The following is a 24,006-nucleotide window of genomic DNA, read 5'->3' on the forward strand; positions in this document are numbered from 1 at the left end:
CCTGAAGCGCAAGAGTGATCACCTTGTCATCATGTAAGTAATGATCAAGATGACACTGCATCAATTCGATGCAGTGCCCTATGCACCATTGGGTGCGGATAAGGGTTATAAGTAATAAAGTTTATAGTGAATTAAAAAAAAGTTACATTTTTATTATATTATATTTTACGTTTTGTTAGTTGGTCACTTTCTCCTGTTACAGCTATTACATATTGACGTATGACGTGATTATCATGGCAGCTAAGAATTATTTACACGCGGCGACACTTGAATTTAAGCATGTTTAATATAAACAGGACGTTCTTTTTTTTTTTTTGTATTGACCAAATTTCTTTCCGTTATATTCGAAGTTCGTTAAATAGAGGTCCGTTATATCGAGGTTATGCTGTACGTACATTGTACAATATTACAATGGGGGTATTTATTCATGGTTATCACGACCACGGATATCCGGTTTTGAAATGTATTCATAATTGTATGTAATATGTAAAATTTTACATCCGATATTAAAAATAATATGAGGCAAATAGATGTACGATAGATGGTGATCTATGAGGTGAATGTGGTTGGTGATAGAAGCAGACGAACACCGAAGAAAATTTGGCATGATCAAGTATTACAAATATTATTACAAATATTTGTATGGAAAAAGACTGAATGCTGTCGAAATGGAATCTCTCAGACGAGTGTGCGGTAAAACGATGTATGATACATAGATGTCCGAACGGTGTAATATGGAGATAATCCAAGGCTGAGATAAGTATTATCAATTGAATTAAGAAAAGCATGTTGAGATGGTTTGTGCATGTGACTCGAATGTGTGAAGAAAAAACAGTAGGTAAAACAAATTTATGAGGCGAATGTGGTTGGTAATAGATGTCGAAGAAGACCGAGGAAATCTTGTTATTATCAAGCAATTCAAACACTTGAGCGTGGTTAGCTCATGACTTGCTATAAAATGAAAATATGACCTCAGTAAATGACATAAATTGAATAAACTTGCCAGGTTGGCGTGGTGTATATTTTCTTCAGGGTGAAGAGTCAAAGTTACCTAAAGATTCATTTTTAAATCATTAACCGGGCATTAATATTTTTTTTCAGCCTAGACAAGCCAGTATTGGTAATATTTTGCACTGTGATCAACAGAATACTTATTCAGTATTATGAAATAAAAATTAGAATCTTTAAATATGAAAAATTGAAAAAATGGCACTCGAAAAAATGATCTAAGACGTAGATGTTCGGGAAATTCATAAAAGTGGAAATATCTGGAAAACTAAGGCACTTTTACTGAGGTCATGCACCTATATATATATATATATATATATATATATATATATATATATATATATATATATATATATATATATATATATATATATAATATATATTTATATACAATATATATATATATATATATATATATATATATATATATTTATATATATATATATATATATATATATATATATATATATATATATATATATATATATATATATATATATATATATATATATATATATATATATATATATATATATATATATATATATATATATATATATATATATATATATATATATATATATATATATATATATATATATATATATATATATATATATATATATATATATATATATATATATATATATATATATATATATATATATATATATATATATATATATATATATATATAAAATCGCTCACTCCTTTCAACAACGTCATATTTCAAAAATCGTCAATTTTCAGTTGTACATGTTTTCGGAATGCCCAGAAAATGTACTATATCCCAGCAAAAGCGTTTTATTATAAACCTCATATTTACCCGCTACAGGGCTAAAAATATTGTTTTTGCATTTTGAAGAAAAGGTATTGTTGAATTATTTTTTTGAATATACTAAATATTTTTCAAATGGAGAAAAAACATTTAGGTTTTACCTAAAAAGATCTGTTGCATAGTAAAAAGTCCAATATGTGGCTTGATATTTATTTTTAATACATTTTATTATATTTTTAAACTTTAAAAACGATCTCCTGAAAAATCTATTTTTTTGATATATGACGTTGTTGAAAGTAATGAGCGATATATATATATGTATATATATATATATATATATATATATATATATATATATATATATATATATATATATATATATATATATATATATATATATATATATATATATATATATATATATATATATATATATATATATATATATATATATATATATATATATATATATATATATATATATATATATATATATATATATATATATATATATATATATATATATATATTAGACCGAGAAAATCATAGCATAGTTAAGTATTTTAAATACCTGTAAGTGCTCAGATCAGGAGTCGGAATAAACGACGTGTATGCATGAGAAGATGCACGAAAGTGGAAGAGGCGAAGTTGTCTGTCAGATAGTGTGGCGTTCTGTCCTATACGCCTACGGTTAGTGAGTAATCTATGTAAATATCACCCAAGTACGCGACTTGTACGGACCTGTATGTTGCAAAGCCGATAGTGGAATTGTAAAGAAAAAACCCTTTTATTGACACAGGTGTGTTTAAATCATATCTGCGACAGGTAAAAACATGATGTTACAAAGATTTTTTATTGCAATGGCAGCGCCATTTATTGAACGTAAGCCAGATTCGTTAACAAATATTTGGTCACACCCAAAATGTTGTAAATGGTTCATACATATTCAATAATGGGTAGAATCGGTGAATGTTACACGTGTGTAAAGTGATTATTTAAACCAGCCTATGACGGTCGTCAGCCTACGGGTCAGGATTCGGACCTCACATACTAATAAAAGAGTTTCTGCTCAATAAAAAAGCTTCTTTTCATCTCACCAACAGATGTCTCTAGTGAAGTTCTAGTGAAACATTATTCAAGAAAAATGTTTCAAAATTGCTTAAATAGAACTTCCAGGAATTTGAGTAGTGTGGTTGTCAATAATGCGTAGAATTGGTGAATGTTACACGTGTGTAAAGTGACCACTTAAACCAGTCTATGACGGTCGTCAGGCGCGTAAATGCCCAGACTTCCATATTCTTCTTCATCTTTGATGAGATGTCAAAAAATACTATTAAGTTTATTTATTATATAAAATAATGCTTACGTCTTCAGGTCTAAATATAAACTATATCAGTTTATAATTTGACCTGAAGATGGTAGCATAGTTTCCGAAACTAGTCATAATTAAATAAAGTCAATTGGTATAAAACAAGTGTGTTTCTTTTAACACCATATCTTACCACAAAGAGAATGCCGAAAAAATAAATTTAATATAAATATTTTCATTTTTACATCATACGTGAGTAATCACGTGATTTTTAAAACAATATATATTTAATAAATAAGCACTTTTAGTAATATATTATGAGTATATAATATATATTAATAATTTATTTTCATTCCCCAAAACCTTCATTTAAGAATCTCCCCAAGAATGAACAGTAAATATGGGAGTCGAACACTGCAATATATCATTCCGAACATTTTTAATTTGTTGCCGACGGATGTTAGAGGTCAAAATAAAATATGGAACAAAGACAAAAAAGAGTCAATTTTATGAAAATTGTAAAATGTTTATATCTCTATTTTATTAAAATTAAACACTTGAATATATCACTTTAATTAGTTTTATTTTATTGACTAGTTTCGAAAACGACAGATGTTTTCATCTTCTGGTACAAATTAAAACTAACGAACAATATATTTAGGGGTATATATAGGTTAATAAATATAGGGAGGGGGGTTAAGGAACAAGATTTTTTGTAAAAGGAAACATTGATAATAATGGTGACGTATTTTGAAACAATATATTATTAATTATTGTTTTATCTGAATTAAAATTTTTATGTATTTCTAAATTTTCTAAATTATTCATGTCTTGACCTTTATTTGTGATAGAGTGTAATAATTTAAGCGTATAATTTATATCTCTTAATTTTTTACTCTTTTTTGTGTGTATATTAGGTTAAAATCGTTAAAAACAATAAAAAATATATTAAAAAAGATCTCCACCGACAAGACACACAAGGTGGCTTGGTGAGTCTCTGCAAAAAAAGGTTCTAAATATGTATAAATTGTGATTTAAATAAATGTTTGCAAATATTTAAAAAAAAAATTAAAAATAAAATGATCAAACTCACCCTTCAGGAATCCTTTCATGAACTTTCAGCGCTAGTCTCTTCGCGAGCGCTTGGAGCCAAACTGGGACGCTTTCAGCGATTTCCACCCCTTATATATATACGGACCACCCCTTAGAGGCTGGATCACCCATCCTACAGCCTTCGAGGGGGTAATTTGTCATCCTAACGAGCCTTAATGAAGGAATATTCTCTAATTCTCCCGACAACAAGTGGTTTGTACCACGTATATCAAGATTATTTATTTATTTCTTCATTTATTTTAATTTTATGCACAAAAAAGAAATGAGTACATAGACGGGCTTATTGACAAAAAGAAATATCTCCGACCAACCAAAAACAGACTAGTGATATTGATCAAAACGTTTGATACCATATATAGCTGTTGATACCATATATCTGCAATCAGAGGGTAGATAGTACTTGAACATTTAAAAATACATAAATTACAAATTGACATTTAAAAAAACATAAATTACAAAATATGATAATAAGGAGGGCAAAGGAAAAATTGAGTTTAGGGAAGGAGGTAGAGGGAAAAACTAAGGAAGGAGGTTTGATGGACAGTTAGGATTCTAATAATAAATAGTAATGTCTCAGACGTTTCTTAAAAGTTATTAGAGAAGGTGCATTTGTTTACGCGGAGAGGTAATTCATTCCATAGTCTGGCCGCTTGGACAGAGAAGGAATTATTGAAGAATGATGTGTTATGGCGAGGAATGGAAAGTGTTCTTTCTTGGGAAGAACGAGCTGATAGACCATGATCTGAGAGGTATATAAGATAACAATTTTATCTGCGAGAATATCGACATTATAAGATTTTTTAAGGATGAACAGAGATTAGGACGGGCGCCGTGGCGTAGTTGAGTAGGCGCTCGACTGCGAAACTGGCGTCGCGCGATCGATTCCAGCCAAAAAAAGATTTATTTTCAATCAGTCTGGGATGTATTTTTCACATTTACCTTCCCTATCCTTACTATCCTACCTGCAGACAAGCATCTAAAACAGACGCTTCGCGGGTTATTCCTATAAAAAAAGTCGATATAAATTACAAGTAAAACATCCTAAAAAATCCTGGGCTATATTCACATACTAAGAAATGCCAAAAATACCTTTAATTTTTTTTATTTAAGCCTATAATTTTGATCTAGGATTCGGACCTCGCATACAAATAAAAGTGATTCTGCATTATAAAAAGCCTGGTTCATCCCACCATAGATGTCTCTCGTGTAGTCTATCGAGTTCAAGAACAGTGTATCGACTTGAATCAATATATATCCAGAAGTTCCAAGAATTTGAATAGAGTGGCCGTCAATCACGGGTAGAATTGGTGAATGTTACACGTGTGTAAAGAGTTCTCTTAAACTAGCCTATGACGGTCGTAAGCCCTGTAAATGCCCAGACTTAAATATTCTTGTTCATGTACATATGTTGAGATATCGAAAGTGTTAAAAATAAAAATTATTTCCAGCCAAAATGGTACGATGGTTTTCATTTAAAATTACTTAAAAATCAATTATTTAAAAACATCCAACGTTGCCATAATTAATTAATGAAGCAATATACAAATCTGTTAACGGAGGTTAGAAGTCAAAATAAAATATGGAAAAAAGGCAAAATAAAGGAATGGGTAAATGATCAAGAGTTAATTCTATGAAAATTGTAAAAAAGTTGATATTCTTAAGTTTTCTCTCTTTTTGTGTGTATATTAAGGTTAAAATCGTTAAAAACAATAAAAAAATCGTATGTAAAAAGAACTCCACCGACAAGACACAAGGTGGCTTGGTGGGTCTCTGCAAAAAATATTTTAATTATGTTTATAATTAAAATATCTTTTTAAATAAATGTACACTACTACTACTACTACAGGGGTAGGCAGAGAGGATGGAACGCCACACTCTTCTGTCCTGACATACACTCCTCGCCTCCTTCACATCCATACATCTAGTCATACATGCCCTCCGATTACGCAGACTTTTGACACCGCCAGGTTCTGATTGATCTGATCGTGCCAAGTCTTTTTCGGTCGTCCACGTTCTGTTTTCCCTCTAACATTCGCCACATATGTTTTCTTAGTCATTCTCTCGTTATCCATTCGCTCCACATGTCCATACCACCGCAAAGAACTCTTCCCTATCTTTTCAATTATTCCTCGTTCAGCCTTACATTCCTTTCTTATATCGTCGTTTTTAATTCTGTCATACAATGATTTTCCACACATTCGTCTGAGGGAGCGCATTTCAACAGCGTTCACTCTGCTTTCATCCTTCCTTTGCCAGTTCCATGTTTCGCTTCCATACATTAGTGTCCACAATTTATGTAAATAAGAAAAATGTAATTTAAAAATGTATATATATATATATATATATATATATATATATATATATATATATATATATATATATATATATATATATATATATATATATATATATATATATATATATATATATATATATATATATATATATATATATATATATATATATATATATATATATATATATATATATATATATATATATATATATATATATATATTGTTTTAGCATTATGAATCGATATTTATTTCAATTCTACCATATATTTGGCAAAATTGAATTTAAGGAAAATTCTGGAACTTGCGTGGTTTTTCTCCTGCTATTATTATGATAGGGTTTCTGGTTACGGGATTTACCTTGGGAGTTGCCAGCTCTCCTGTCTAAAAATGGGGAGCATATTTGTAGAATGAAACATAACAGTAACAAGTTTGAAAACTTAGAGAGCTTCCGTCGGTAAAAATATTCTGCCATTTTGAATTCCCACCTGGGTACCTGATTTTTACTTTAAAAATACTTTCTAAATAAGAAATGTCGAGAAAAACCCTTAGAAAGTACTTGAAAGTTTTTTTTATCGTCGTAGTTTCATTATAACCTTCTGACTTTATAAACTTTTAAACAGCTAATGTTAAAAGGTTTCATGCATTGATTCGGCAGTCACTTTGTGGGAATATTTATCCATTTTTTATTTAAATTTACTTGGTAAATACCACTATTTCTTACAATATATTATGACGCGCGTTCCGATGCGTTCCGCGTCATTTTCAAACAACGTGTCACAATAATTTTTAAGAAATAGGGGTACCTACAAAGTAAAACTTAAATAAAATTTAAAAAATTCTATGATTGAGGAAAGTCGGGAATTAATTTGTAATATTTATTTTATGACATTTACTTATTTTAAGCAAGTCCAAAAAAATAGAATGCCACACCACTGTGTCATTGCGAATGACACAGTGGTGTGGCTTTTCCACAATTGCATTTCCCCATCTGACCAAGCCCAAACATTTTAATTACTTGATCATGCCATGTTTTCCTCGGTTTACCTCTGCTTATACAATAATAGTTCCAACTTCATCCGCCTCATATATTTGTTTTACCATTCTTTCCACACTCTTTCGTTCCACGTGCCCAAACCATCTCAACACGACTTCAATATGAAATCAATCAATAATGCTTTTATCAGTTTTTCATTCATTCCTTATCCATATAAACATTTGAAAATCTGTCAAATCTCATTTCGCAACGCATTCATCTGAGTGATCGCATTCTCACTGCATTAAGTCTACATTCATCTTTGTCAAATCCATGCTTCACTTCCAAATATTAAGGTAAAATTACAAAATGCACCAAAAATTTATATATATATATATATATATATATATATATATATATATATATATATATATATATATATATATATATATATATATATATATATATATATATATATATATATATATATATATATATATATATATATATATAGATATATATATATAAATATATATATATATATATATATATATATATATATATATATATATATATATATATATATATATATATATATATATATATAAATATATATACATATAAATATATATAAATATATATGTAGACTGAATGCAGTCGAAATGCGATCTCTCAGAAGAATGTGCGACAAAACGATGTATGATAGATGTGCGAATAGTGAAATAAGGAAGGAATGCAAAGCTGAGATAAGCATTATCGATAAAATTAAGAAAGGTGTGTTGAGATGGTTTGGACATGTGGAACGAATGACTAAGGAAAGAACGGTAAAACAAATTTATGAGGCGAATGTTAGTGGGAAAAGAAGCAGAGGAAGACCGAGAAAAACATGGCTCGATCAGGTATGCCAAATACTTGAAAGTGGTCAGGTTAGGAGTCGTAACAATCGGCGGGTATGTATGAGGAGATGCATGAACGTGGAAGAGGCGAAGAATGTTTGCAAGGACAAAGTGGTGTGGCGCTCTATTCTCTCTGCCTACCCTTGCTGGGAAGCGGCGTGATTGTTAGTTAGTTAGTTAGTTTTTAAATAGTCGTATGTATTTCGGGCATTTCTCATTTATGTGATTATAATCCAGGATTCGGACCTCGCATACTAATATAAGAGTCTCTGCTCAGTGAAAAAAACTTCTTCATCTCACCAATAGATGTCTCTAGTAAAATTCTAGTCAATTCAAACCCTACGTTTCGAGTTTGATCAATACATCTAGAACTTCCAAGAATTTGAGTAGTGTGGTTGTCAACCATGGGTAGAATTGGTGAATGTTACACGTGTGTAAAGTGATCAATTAAACCAGCCTATGACGGCCCTAAGCCCCGCAAATGCGCAGACATCCATGCTCTTTTTCATCTTTGATGAGATGTCAAAAAAATAATATGAACTATTCACATTTACTAACATTTTAAAGACTTGAACTAAATATGCTATAAATCTTTGTACATTATTATGCAAGGACAATTTTTTAAGGCAACTAAGCAATATATTTTTAAAAATCTCATATTCAATATGAAAAAGGAAAAAAAATACCCATAACGCCTCCGCAATAAAATCTCTATTATATTTTACTACTTTTTTGGCATCCATATGAGATTACGAGCATTTCCATACGGCAGCTTGTTACGGTAATTACAATGATGTATGTTGTAGCACCAAGGATAATAATTTCTTCCATATTTTGTCCGCCTCAGTAGTGTAATGGTCAGCATGCTCAGCTACCGTTCTGGAGGTCCCGGGTTCGATTCCCAGGGGGATTTAGTAAATATAAGTGATTTTTTCACTCTGATATTTATTCAATATTACACTGGACTGGTACCTGAAGTGGAGGGCTGATCACCTTTCCTTCATGTGTAATCGATCGAGATAACACTGCGTTTATATGAAGCAGTACCCTATGCACCATTGGGGTGCGGTAAGGGTTTTTATATATATTTTGTGGACAGAAAAGTTTATTAAACGCGCTAAGCGGTTTATTTAAGAGAAATTGCAATTTAAAAGCATTATTACATTCTCTCGCAACTTAACTAGAGAAATTTCCACGCCATATTTTTCACAAAAGCGTTTAGACAGAGCGATATTAACACCCACGTTTTTTATAACCTCATTTAGAGAATTAAGGGGTACTAGCAAAAACACGATTCAGTAAACGAGCGGCTGCGCGAGGGGCAAGACTGCGAGAATACAGTTTTATTACCGACATTTTTGGATATGTCCATATTTTTTTTAAACCCTTATCCGCACCCCAACGGTGCATAGGGCACTGCTTCATATAAACACAGTGTTATCTTGATCGTTTACACATGAAGGAAAGGTGATCAGCCCTCCGCTTCAGGTACCAGTCCAGGGTAATATTGAATAAATATTACAGTGGAAAATCACTTATATTTATTTGAACCCCCTGGGAATCGAACCCGGGACCTCCAGAACGGTAGCCGAGCGTGCTGACCATTACACTACGGAGGCAGACTTACATGAATTGTATACATTTAATAGAAAGAAAATTTCGCTCACTCCTTTCAAAAACGAACAACCACTTTTTATTTTCAACATTTTGAGTGTGTCCAAATACTTGTTCAAAAAATCTGGATTATCTCCAATTACAGGAGTTATTTTCATATTATTTTTTGACATCTCATCAAAGATGAATATGGAAGTCTGGGCATTTACGGGGCTGACGACCGTCATAGGCTGGTTTAAGTGATCATTTTACATACGTGTAACTTTCACCAATTCTACCCATTATTGACAACCACACTACTCAAATTCTTGGAAGTTCGATATATATATATATGAACCAATTTCTCTTGAATCACTAGAACTTCACTAGAGACATCTATTAATTATTAAAGATAACACTGCGTTATATGACGCAGTGCCCTATGCACCATTCAGGTGCGGATAAGGGTTTTATTATTATTATGTAAATAAAATAAAAAAAATATATTCAATTCGAGCAAAGGGCAATGTTTTGAAGAAAAAATACGTCATATAGTCAGTAATTGTACGTAGGTTCTGAGGTTATCCTACGAGTATATGATGAAGGGCTTGCCCTTTACCGTCGATAAGACAAAATGTGATAATGAATGTAACTTAGTTACTAAATTAATATTGTCTATAATATTTTGATTCTGTCCAAATATTTGTTCACAATTTCTGAGTTCGTGAGTTATTTATATCAACATTTTAATCGTTTTTTTTAGATGGGAATTGCATTTATTATTTACCTTGCTTATAATGTCCGCCTCTGCAGTGTAATGGTCAGCACGCTCGGCTACCGTTCTGGAGGTTCCGGGTTCGATTCCCAAGGGGGGTAAAATAAATACAAGTGATTTTTTCACGGTAATATTTATTCAATACTACCATGGACTGGTACCTGAAGCGGAGGGCTGATCACCCACCCTTCCTTCATGTGTAAACGATCAAGATAACACTGCGTTTATATGACAGTGCCCTATGCACCATTGGGGTGCGGATAAGGGTTTTATTATTATTATTATTATATTGTTACTGCAGACAGTTGGTAGTTGGGTAATATATCCAAAATTAAACACTGTTATTGGATTGAATTCTAAGATTCTAAGATAACAATGCGTTTATATGACACAGTGCCCTATGCACCATTGGGGTGCGGATAAGGGTTTTATTATTATTATTATTATGTACAAGGTTTATAGATCATTTAGTGGATTTTTGTTTCTTCTAGCTAATTCAATATGTTTTTATTTGAATCTGTGTTGGGAACAGGAGGGATAATCTAGTGTGGGCCAATCAGGAACTTGTCAGCATTTGCTCATTGCTGGGAGGAAACCACGTTGCACTCCTCAGGAGAAGCCGGACTGCTGACTGTCGTCAACAGGCCTTCCGTTCCACTAGAAGAGGGTTCGGCATGTTGTGTCCTAGCTTGGTTTATGTTACCAATGTCCTTCACTAGTTTTATCATGTATGATACTACCTCTCGTGACAGTTCCTTATGAATTTTTATTTCATTTCATTTTAATCGGTTGTATAGGGTTGTGGTCCCGTGGTTAGTGTCGCGGACTCTTAAGTCAGAGTTTCTCGGTTCGAACCCAATGTAACACAGTTGGATACCTATTTCTAATGATGAGCCGCTCAGGAACATAGCGGTAGGAAGAGCTACTGCTTTGTTGAACAATATCTCATTGGATATTGATCTGTTCTAAATAAATGCAGCCTATGACGGGTGTAAACCCTGTAAAATGCTCAAACTTCTTCATCTACTTGGTGATGTCAAAAATATTATTTTAATTTGTAAATTGTATTTATGTGTATGTTGAAATATAAATAAATAAGAGATTTTTAGCAAAGTCACCTTCAATAATCTCTGAATAGACTCGAGACGTAGGACGTTATCAAGTTCATTGATAAAAATAATAAAACACAACAAATCAAAAACCGAAAATAGAAACTGTAATATCATTTCTATATCTGTAAGCAAATAAACAAGATATGACGCACATCACTTCGCGGGGTACAAATGGACCAGTTTGTCAGTTTATCCCTCACGCGACTCGGGCAAGGAGTTTGTGGGCAAATCGTATTCCGACTTGGTGGTTTTGATTTGCCCGATCCAAATATATCGCTCACTCCTTTCAACGTCATTTATCAAAAATCGTCAATGTCAAAAAAAAAAATGACGTCACACAGCGGAATATGACGTTGGAAAATCCTCGTTTTTCGTTTGACCAAAACCACCAGAGTTTAATTGCAATAAGAACCATATTTTTTTTATATCATATTGTAAGCAAATCAAAACATACTCTCGACATATGTACATTGACGTATCGCTCACTCCATTCAACAACGTCATTTATCAAAAATCGCCGATTTTCAGTTGTGCATGTTTTCGGAATGCCCAAAAAATGTACTATATCCCAGCAAAAGCGGCATGTTTTTAACTTAATATTTACCCGCTACAGGGCAGAAAGTGTTGTTTTTGCATTTTGAAGAGAAGGCATTGTTTAATTACTTTTTTTAAATATACTAAATATTTTTCAAATGCAGAAAAAATATTCAGGTTTTACCTAAAAAGATCTGTTGCGTAGTGAAAATTTCAATGGTATTTATTTTTAATACATTTAAAAAAAATATTTTTAAACTTTAAAAACGAAAAATCCTGAAAAATCTTTTTTTATACGAGTATATGACATTGTTGAAAGGAGTGAGCGATTTGTGCCCATTTTATCAATCCGTTTGTATACTGCAGGTGTGTAGTTCACAAATGTGTTTTGCTACAAACGAGATCCGTTTTTAAAAAAAATCAAATTAAGGTCGCTGTAGAAATATCAAAATATTTAAATTACATTTTTGCTGTTTACGGATAGAAGCCCAAATCTTTTTACTCTAAAATGCAAGGCACGCGGAGCATCCACAGTATGTATGGACGGACCGCGCCTGACCTACAGATAATAAGAGTATTTAGCGGTCTTTTTAAAAAGAAATAGATAACACCACAGATGTTTTATCATACTTCCCAGAAAGAAGTCTTAGACCAATTGTTTTAAAAGCTCCTATCTTTCTCGTCTTATCATTTGTAAGAGGGTATTATCAAAAACCCTTAAGCATGGTATTATGTTGATTAAAATTCCTAGAAGCTGTCGGCAGGTGGCAATTTAAAGGGTAGGGAGTTTATAGTGAATATGGAGCAGTGGTTCTCAATTAGTTTTTTCTGCGCACCACTTCAAAAAAGACCTCAAACTCGCGTAGGTACCTTTTATTGCAAGAACAATACATAAATTTATTTTATTTTAACATTTATTTACATAAAAATAAAATTCATATAGCGGTGAAAATCAGTTCAATGTGACAAATTCATTAATTGATTCGGCAGTCACTTCGTGGTTAAATCTATCCGTTTTTAATTGAAGTTTTACATAGTAAATACCATTATTTCTTAAAGTCTACTGTGACAGGTGTTTCGATGCATTCCGCATCATACGGTGTTTGAAAATGATGCGGAATGCATCGAAACACGTGTCACAGTAGATTTTAATAAATAGTGGTATTTAATAAGTAAAACTTTAATTAAAAAAGTGTTAAATTCACTTTAATTCTTTTGTTTTTTTTAAAAAATATTTTATGTACAAATTGGCTTCGGCCGTTAATCTTCTTCTTCTTCACGAGTCATCTGTTGTCTACTGCTGTATATAGGCCTCTTCCTCTTCTTTCCATTTCTTCCGGTCGGTTGCTGCTTGCAGCCAGTTTCTACCCCCCACAGCGACTATGTCGTTGGACCATCTCTTTTGGGGTCTTCCGACACCTCTTTTGTTCTCCCAAGGTCTCCATCGTAGAATTCTTGGGGTCCATCTTGTGGGGTCCTGTCGTGCAACATGTCCTGCCCATTGCCATTCGAGTTTTGCCACGCGATCCATGATATCCTCTCCTTGGTTCATTTCCTGGTATAAGTATTCATATTTTATTTTATCCCTCAGGCTAAAACCAAGCATGGACCTTTCCATGGATAACGGCCGTTCAAAAGAAGGGAAAAAAACCAAAAACGAGGATTTCCTGACGTCATCAAGTGTGACGTTATCCCTCCTTTTACCTAAATCATCTCAAATTAGAGTAGCTTTCTATTTCTAAAGGCTGTTCGATTACGGCTTCTATTGTCAATCTAAGAGCCGTGCGTCATTGAAGTTATGGATGTATTCAGTAGACAAAGCTAAATGTCAAAAATGTAGTCCTTTAATTTTTGTTTTTTTTTTTTGGATTACCTAACTTCCAAGTTACTCTGAAATCTAGCTACGGCTTATGCAACACCGCTTATCATGTCCCTACTCAGGCTTCAACTTTATGAGTTTCATAGCCTATGCCTACTCGTGAGTGGATATACTTTTTATGTTTAAAGTTACTATAATTTCATATAATTCATGAGTGAAAATTCTAAGCCAAAACACTCGCAATTTTTTCAATTAGAAAAATGTTCTGTCGGTAAAACAGAGTGCGACAGAGAAAAACAAGATGGCGACGTTACGTCAATTTTGAGAAATACTTATAAGTTAGGTAATTTAAAATGTTTTTTCGTTTTTTCAAAGCATAACGAGTATTTTTGAGTTATAACCACACAAATCAAATTTTTGGAACTCCTATATTTATGTATGATCAATCACTTACACAGTATGCATACAAATAAAACTGTCTCTTCTAAATAAAATCATTCTCAATCCAACGTAGATGAATGTTATGAACTCATATGTACTATGTCATAAGAAAACTTAGACTGTGATTTGGATACACTCAAAATTTTGTGAATAATCGGTCTAATTATAAGCTGCATAAAATTTAAAATTATGTTCTCAGGTGTTTTCCAGTATGTGAAATAATCCGGTTAAGATTTTGCATAAACTTAAAAAAGGTTTTTCCTAAATAAAAGTTTTCTTAATCCAACATAGATGGCTCTACTGAACTCACTTGTACAGTGTTATGAAATTAATTATATACGTAAGAGTTATGAATAAGTTTCTTTCTTAATGCATTGAATCGTCCCTCGGATGGATGAAAGTGATTTCTTCTTGCAGATTGTGGCTTGGTGAACAAAGATGGCTGTTGTGAACTTATTTGTTATGTTTCATGAGTTTGATCAATATATCTAGAAGTTCCAAAAATTTAAGTAGTGTGGTTGTCAATCATAAAATAGTAAATGCTGCACGTGTTTAAAGCGATCACTTAACCAGCCTATGACAGATCATAAGCCTTGTAAATACCCAGACTTCCGTATCCTTCTTCATCTACATATCACTCACTCGTTTCAACAATGTCATATAAAAAAAAAACTTGATTTTTCAGGAGATCGTTTTCAAAGTTTAAGAATATAATGAAATGTATTAAAAATAAATATCAAGCCACTTATTGAACTTTTTACTGTGCAACAGATCTTTTTAGGTAAAACCTGAAGGTTTTTTCTCCTTTTGAAAAATATTTAGTACTTATATTTTTAAAAAAATAATGAAACAATACATTTTCTTCAAAATGCAAAAAACAACACTTTCTGCCCTGTAGCGGGTAAATATTAAGTTAAAAATATTCTGCTTTTGTTGGGATATAGTACATTTTCTGGGCATTACAAAAACATGCACAACTGAAAATTTACGATTTTTGATACATAACGTGGAAAAAAGTATCTCGAAATGCCATGCTTTTTTCCACGGCTGTATCCGGATAACAGAAGTTCTACTGTATACGATAACGCCCTAGGAGGGCCATGTAAGCAAGCAGGCATTATTAATTGAATACGCATAAATTCATACATAATCAAGTCGTAAACATGTTATTATTCTTATTGTATGATTTTAACTGAGCACTGAAATTAGCCAATTGAATAGGGAACTAACGAGACGCTAGAGATATCGAAGAAGATTAATATCAACCCTACGCAATATGGCAGCGGGGAGCCTATCAACCACATCGTATAACGTCATTCCAATTGGTACATTATCAACAGTTATTTTCCATAAAAATAACAGTCATTCTTTTGTGAGCTTGTCGGAAAAACAAGACTACACGGGTTGCTGGAAATTTCGTGGAAATTCTATCTAGAATCTAACCGAGTTTAATAAAAGAAAAATACCATTTTATCTAATTTATATTTGAAGCACTAACTTTGTGATTTTACATTGTATAATGATCTCTCAGAAGAATGTGGGACAAAACGATATGTATTTGACCCCCCCCCCCCCCCACTGGGAATCGAAAACGGGAGCTCCGGAACGGTATCTGGGCGTGCTGACCATTACACAACGGAGGCGGACAAAAGTTAGGATAGGCACTGCTTTTCTGCCTATATGTAAGGCACGCCCCTGTATATAAACATGCAGTGCCCTATGCACCATTTGGCCCGAATAAAAGTATACGTTTTAATTTGGTAAGTATTTTGTAACAGCAAAAATGACGACATGTATAATACATCAAAACTTACAGTCTCTTTTAGACTTGGTACCTTCTTAGAATTAGTTATGTGAAGGTACGATGAGTAAGATAAAGTCAAGCGAGTCCAAGTTGAGTAAAGGTAGCTAAGTTTAAAAAGTCGTACCAAAAAAAAAAAGAAAGGAAGAAAAAAAAAGTTGTTTTTTAATAAACTCTTTTAGAGGTAAAGTGTCTTAAAGTCTCTTTAAGAGTTTAGACGGTGCTCGTACATCAAAATTATTTGGCGTAGGATTTAGTTTTACACAAATTTTTAATTTATAATGATGATCTAATTTTGCTCTTGTAAAATTCTCTGGAACTCAATCTGACTAAATATTTTTTTTTGTATACACCTTAACAAGTGTTTTTCTGTGTTAAACACACACTAAACTAAACTCAAATATACCCGAAAAATACGTTTCAAGCAATTTCTTTCAAAAAAAGTATACCTACCTACTTAAAAGTATGGTTAAATAATAAAATAATTTTTAATAGATTTATATTATCCACTGACACTTCGTGATGGAATTGCATTTTTAATTTATTATTAGATTAAAACCAATATTTTTAGCTTTTCCACTTTTTTATTTGACCAGCGACCGGGTTTCGTCGTTACCGACATCATCAGACTGATACCAGTCTGATGATGTCGGTAACGACGAAACCCAGTCGCTGGTCAAATAAAAAAGTGGAAAAGCTAAAAATATTGGTTTTAATCTAATAATAAATTAAAAATAATTTTTGAAATTTCAACATACTCGTAGAATAATAAATAAGTACTTATTGTAATGTCCGCCTCCGTAGTGTAATGGTCAGCACGCTCGGCTACCGTTCCGGAGGTCCCGGGTTCGATTCCCAGGGGGGTAAAATAAATACAAGTGATTTTTTCACTGTCATATTTATTCAATATTACCCTGGACTGGTACCTGAAACGTAGGGCTGATCACCTTTCCTTCATGTGTAAATGATCAAGATAACACTGCGTTTATATGACGCAGTGCCCTATGCACCATTGGGATGCGGATAAGGGTTTTATTATTATTATTATATTGGCTCTGCAGACAGTCAGTAGTAGTAGACAGTGGGTAATATATCCAAAATTAAACACGGTTATTGGATTGCATTCTAATTTTATTTACATATGTATGATGATATGTGACGCGTTTCGTCACTTCCGCCCTAATAATATTTAATAATGGCAATTAGCAAGCGCAGTGGTCAGCGCGTTTGGCTACCGTGCTGGAGGTCCCGGGTTCGATTCCCAGGGGGGTCAAAATAAATATGGCCGATTTTCACTCTCATATTTATTTAATATCACCCTGGACTGGTACAAGATGCGCAGGGCTGATCACCTTGCCTTCATGCAATCAACGATCGAGATAACACTGCGTCGCTACGATGCAGTGCCCTATGCACCATTGGGTGCGGATTTGGATTAGAAGAATTTAAGGACATTTTGTAAATATTTACAGTCGGTGTTTAATAATGTCTCAATAAGACGAAATGCGTCACATATTATTATATATATGTAAATAAAAGTAGAATTCAATCCAATAACCGTGTTTAATTTTGGATATATTACCCAACAATGAAAGAAGTATTGAAAAAAATGTAAACACGATAGTAAAGTATGGTTTGAAATACGAGAAAGAAGATAAATTGTAACTGATTAACAACATTTTGAGTGTGTCCAAATACTAGGTCACAAATCTGGATTATCATCTCATCAATTAATGTGAAAGAGGCGGAGATTGCTTGCAAAGACAGATTGGTGTGGAGCTTTGCGGCGTAATGAATATATAGTTAATTTCCATTTTTTTTCTCTTTTTTTTTCCACCGTGTTATTTCGAAACTGTTTTAATAAAAACGTGTAAAAAGAGACTTCAATGTGTTTGAATCATTAAAAAAACAAAATTGAAAGATGTTTGATTAGTTATTTACTGTTCAATTTGCAAAAAACACTTAAACATAGTTACATATACAGATATTTAAATATTGGCTTAATAAATTGAATTCTCAAACTTTCTAAAAAATATATATTTTTTTAAAGATTGAGAATTTCAACAAAACGAAGCCATTTTTTTGACATTTTAACAAAGAAGTCTGGGCATTTACGGGGCCTACGACCGTCATAGGTTGTTTTAAGTGATCTTTCGCTTTTATATTTTTGACCCCCCTCCCGCTGGGAATCGAACCCGGGACCTCCAGTACGGTAGCCGAGCGTGCTGAACATTATACGAGGCGTAATTTTATAATACACCACTTGAATTCATTCAATTTATGTTTTGAATATTGAAAGCATTAACTTTGTGGATCATATTGATATATTATTTTGAGAAATAAAAAGACTGTGTTTTTTGATCCACTCACATTTTTATTAACCAACTGGTTTCGGCAACAACCTGTTGCCCTCTTCAGGGTTTAATTTATGACTCATAAGTGACTAGTTTCGGCAACAGGTTGTTGCCGAAACTAGTTGGTTGTTAATAAAAATGTGAGTGGATCAAAAAACAAAGTCTTTTTATTTCTCAAAATAATATATCATTCATTTTTAATTCATTTTGTCAGAAATTTTTAAAAAATCATGGCTTTGATCCCTTGCCCTGTTGTGTGTACAACATTGAATGAATTATGAATTTTGTCTAGTCTCTCACCGGTCTAATGATATCGGTAACGACGAAATCTGGTCATTAATTAAATAAAATAAATGTGGAAAAAAACTACATGTTAATCTTTGATGAGATGTCAAAAAATAATATGAAAAATAACTCCTATAATTGGAGATAATCCAGATTTGTGAACAAGTATTTGGACACACTCAAAATGTTGTAAATAAATTAACTGGTCAAATTATAAGCTAAAATAATAAAAATTAAAATGATATTTCATGGCGTTTCTCATGTGTGTGATTATAATCCAGGATTCGGACCTCACATACTAATTGAAGACTTTCTGCTCAATAAAAAGCTTCTTTTCATCTCACCAATAGATGTCTCTAGTGAAGTGTCAGTGATTCAAGAGCAATGTTTCGAAATTGGATCATATATATAGAAGTTTCAAGAATTTGAGTCGTGTGGTTGTCAATTATGGGCAGAATTGATGAATGTTACACGTGTGTAAAGTGAGTCAGCCCCGTAAATGCCCAGACTTCCATATTCCTCTTCATCTGTGATGAGATGTCAAAAAATAATATCGTTAATAAGTAAAGTTAAGGAATGACTGTCAAAGCAAATACTAGAAAGAGCTATTTAAATCATCAGTTGGAATGAAGAAAACACTCATTCGCTACAATGAATGGTGTTTTTGCATTCTGTAAGTATTAATTTTTAATTATAATGATAAAACTAATTATATAATTTTATTTATTAAATGATTTACGATTTTATACGTACATTAAGAGACTAGTTTTAAATTACATAAATTACTGACATAAATTTTAAATTATTTATTAAATGTAATCGAATACGAAATAACCGAATGATGCGATTTATTTCAGATCCAATAATTCATTTGTGAATAGTTCTTTTATACTTAGTCTCGTTATTTAATGACTTTGTGGATAACGGCAGCTGGCTTTTCATCTTTTTTGCATATTTATTCGATGTTTTTCTCTGTGTTTAGTAGTTTCATAGTTTTTCCCTCCTTCCCTTAACCGCGCTTTTTCCTTTGCCTTCTTTTGATTGTGATAATAATAATATTATAAATTTGTAATTTTCATATATATTTAATCGAATATAAAGTAGTTTAATTAATACGGCAGTAATCTTTAATCGATGGTTGTTTAAAATGTGCAAGCACTATCTACCCTCAGATTGCAAACAGCTGTATATGGTATCAAACGTTTTGACCAATATCACTAGTCTGTTTTTGGTTGGTAGGAATATATCGCTTTTTAGCAATAAAGTTTAAATAATTAAATGAATATATTTATTGGTGAGATGAAAGAAGCTTTTTTTACTGAGCAAAAACTCTTTCATTTGTATGTGAGGTCCGAATCCTGGATTATAATCACATACATGAGAGACGCTAGAAAATATCGTTGTACCAGCCGATTTACAATTAATATTCTCATTCATCATTTTCTTTTGGAAAATTCGCCTTCGATAAAACGTTATTTTCGTAAGTTGGCAATGAATGATGTCACAGAAACGATGGAGTTATTTTAATATTGGTAACATTGGTAAATTATTGGCGGCTCTATTTGTTAATGTCTATGGTCCAACATCCCACCCCCCCCCCTCCACTCATATTTATAAAACACAAATGGTAGTGTAGTGGTAAACAAACAATCTACTACTACTAGTAGTAGTTTACAGCTCTATAAACCATAGACAATAAACCATATGACGTCATAAAACGTTTGATGACGGAAATTTGATGACGTATGTGAACGCAAGTTGTTTGTTTTATAAAAATATCTTAAGTTTAAATATTCATATATCTCTTATTTCTCTACATATTTCAATAAGAATACTACCGATAGTCTTGAGATTTTTCAAATTAATTTATTAGCCAATAATCACACATCGTGATATTTATCCATTACCGGTTTTTTTGTGACTCTTTATTGTCTTTATATAAATGATCTGTTAAATTTATCAAATAAATAATGGAAATGTAACGTTTTGGTGAGGACCTCCACATGTGTATGCTTATAATTTTATTTGGTGTAAGGTTTCCTGGTGATAGCCATGCTGGCTGGCGTCAGGGCTGGTCCAGAATGTCCCACTTCTTGCCCGAGGACCTACTCGCCCGTGTGCGGAAGGAACGACGCAGACGAGAACATTTTCCAAACATTTCACAACCATTGCTATCTGATGCGGAACAACTGCCTGACCGATAATAGTGAGTACTTCACAATTCAATTCAATTCCATTTATTCAGTAATAATTAACATAAATACAGTGTTTTTGACTCCCCCATTTGCGAGTGTCGTTTTGAAGAGGATGACCTTAACCACATATTCTTTGTTTGCCCAATAAATGACCAAATCCCAACATGTTTTAAACTCTGGCCCCGCTTATTCCCCTCCCTACAGATATCCATCTCATCCTGGAGAGCAGGAACCCAATTGTGTAGACTTTTAGCTGTTTTTTTTTAATTGAATGGAATAAATTAACAAATAAATCATATTTTATAAGGAACAATATTCAATTTACTTGACATTGGCAGAAGCAATGTATTTCGTTTGCAACGCCATTCTATATTTAAAAAAAAAACATACATACAGTGGAACCTCTCATAATTCGTTCTATCATTTTACTCGTAAAGCGAAACTTTTTTTCCCCTAGAAATCAATTATCATCATTTTCATTTTTATTATTTAAGCTTATAATTTGACCAGATTTATTTACAACATTTGAGTGTGTCCAAATGCTGTTCACAAAATCTGGATTATCTCCAATTACAGGAGTTATTTTCGTATTATTTTTGACATCTCATCAAAGATGAAGAAGAATATGGAAGTCTGGGCATTTCCGTAAATGAACCAGCCTATGAATTAAACCAGCCTATGACGGTCGTCAGCCACGGGGCTGACGACCGTCATAGGCTGGTTTAAGTGATCACTTTACACACGTGTAACATTCACCAATTCTACCCATTATTGACAACCACACTACTCAAATTCTTGGAAGTTCTATATATATGGACCAATTTAGAAACCTTGTTCATGAATCACTAGAACTTCACTAGAGACATCTATTGGTGAGATGTAAAGAAGCTTTTTATTAAGCAGAAACTCTTATATTAGTATGTGAGATCCGAATCCTGGATTATAATCACACACATGAGAAACGCCAGAAAATACCATTTTAATTTTTATTATTAAGCTTATAATTTGACCAGATAATTTATTTACAACATTTTGAGTGTGTCCAAAATCTGGATTATCTCCAATTACAGGAGTTATTTTCATATTATTTTTTGACATCTCATCAAAGACGAAGAAGAATATGGAAGTCTGGGCATTTACGGGGCTTACGACCGTCATAGGCTGGTTTAAGTGATCACTTTACACACGTGTAACATTCCCGTAAATGCCCAGACTTCCATATTCTTCTTCATCTTTGATGAGATGTCAAAAAAATATATATATATATATATATAATTAACATAAATACAGTGTTTTTGACTCCCCCATTTGCGAGTGTCGTTTTGAAGAGGAATACCTTAACCACATATTCTTTGTTTGCCCAATAAATGACCAAATGCCAAAAATTTTTAAACTCTGGCCCCGCTTATTCCCCTCCCTACAGATATCCATCTCATCCTGGAGAGCAGGAACCCAATTGTGTACAGACTTTTAGCTGTTTTTTTAAATTGAATGGAATAAATTAACAAATAAATCATATTTTATAAGGAACAATATTCAATTGACTTGACATTGGCAAAAGCAATGTATTTCATTTGCAACGCCATTCTATATTAAAAAAAAACATACATACAGTGGAACCTCTCATAATTCGTTCTATCATTTTGCACGTAAAGCGAAACATTTTTTCCCCTAGAAATCAATTTTCATCACTTTCATTTTTATTATTTAAGCTTATAATTTGACCAGATAGTTTATTTACAACATTTGAGTGTGTCCAAATGCTGTTCACAAAATCTGGATTATCTCCAATTACAGGAGTTATTTTCGTATTATTTTTTGACATCTCATCAAAGATGAAGAAGAATATGAAAGTCTGGGCATTTCCGTAAATGAACCAGCCTATGAATTAAACCAGCCTATGACTTAAACCAGCCTATGACGGTCGTCAGCCACGGGGCTGACGACCGTCATAGGCTGGTTTAAGTGTATCACTTTACACACGTGTAATATTCACCAATTCTATCCGTCATTGACAACCACACTACTCAAATTCTTGGAAGTTTTATATATTTGAACCAATTTCGAAACATTGTTCTTGAATCACTAGAACTTCACTAGAGACATCTATTGGTGAGATGAAAATAAGCTTTTTCTTGAGCAGAAACTCTTATTTTAGTATGTGAGATCCGAATCCTGGATTATAATCACATACATGAGAAACGCCAGAAAATATCATTTTCATTTTTATTATTTACCTTATAATTTGACCAGTTAATTTATATACAACATTTTGACTGTGTCCTAATACTTGTTCACAAATCTGGATTGTGTCCAATTAAAGGAGTTATTTTTCATATTATTAAAATTATATGAAAAATAACTCCTATAATTGGAGATAATCCAGATTTGTGAACAAGTATTTGGACACACTCAAAATGTTGTAAATGGTATTTTATTGTTTATAATATTGATTTTTTTCCTTTTTTTCAGTTTACTACTATGCTTTTTCTGGCCCATGTCGCAGGCGTCTCTAAAATAAACCGTCAAAAAAAATTGAAAAAAAATATTATTTCAAATAAACAAGTAGGTACCTAGTCATCTATGGTATCCACATACCCGTTGCGTTTATTTGTCTACCTATCTATTTGATATCACTCCTATTTCCGACATTTTCTCGACAGTAAAAAAAATTGAAGCAAAGATTCGTAAAATACGTTTACATTTCATATATGTACAAACTA

The 24,006-nt window shown here is 32.3% G+C and overlaps 2 protein-coding genes across 2 annotated transcripts in view; one reads left to right on the forward strand and one right to left on the reverse strand.

Moving 5' to 3' along the window:
- Positions 1 to 4,258, reverse strand: part of ImpL2 (Ecdysone-inducible gene L2) — a 30,888-nt gene extending 26,630 nt beyond the window's left edge. Inside the window, exon 1 of the mRNA XM_088272056.1 lies at positions 4,189 to 4,258. Within this exon, the coding sequence (XP_088128182.1) occupies positions 4,189 to 4,207 (19 nt within the window). The 5' untranslated portion in view covers positions 4,208 to 4,258. The remainder of the gene's footprint in view (positions 1 to 4,188) is intronic.
- A 15,467-nt stretch (positions 4,259 to 19,725) lies between these two features.
- On the forward strand, positions 19,726 to 23,880 carry LOC148302169 (vasotab-like). Its single transcript, XM_088272055.1, has 3 exons — positions 19,726 to 19,761; positions 21,124 to 21,294; positions 23,756 to 23,880. Exons 1-3 carry the CDS (start codon positions 19,740 to 19,742, stop codon positions 23,797 to 23,799), a joined length of 237 nt encoding a protein of 78 aa, XP_088128181.1. The 5' UTR covers positions 19,726 to 19,739; the 3' UTR covers positions 23,800 to 23,880.
- Positions 23,881 to 24,006: the final 126 nt, after the last annotated feature.

Source organism: Brachycentrus maculatus, unplaced genomic scaffold (genome assembly GCF_059751285.1).
Source record: "Brachycentrus maculatus isolate JH-2025_06_01 unplaced genomic scaffold, ASM5975128v1 h1tg000475l, whole genome shotgun sequence".
NCBI lineage: Eukaryota > Metazoa > Arthropoda > Insecta > Trichoptera > Brachycentridae > Brachycentrus > Brachycentrus maculatus.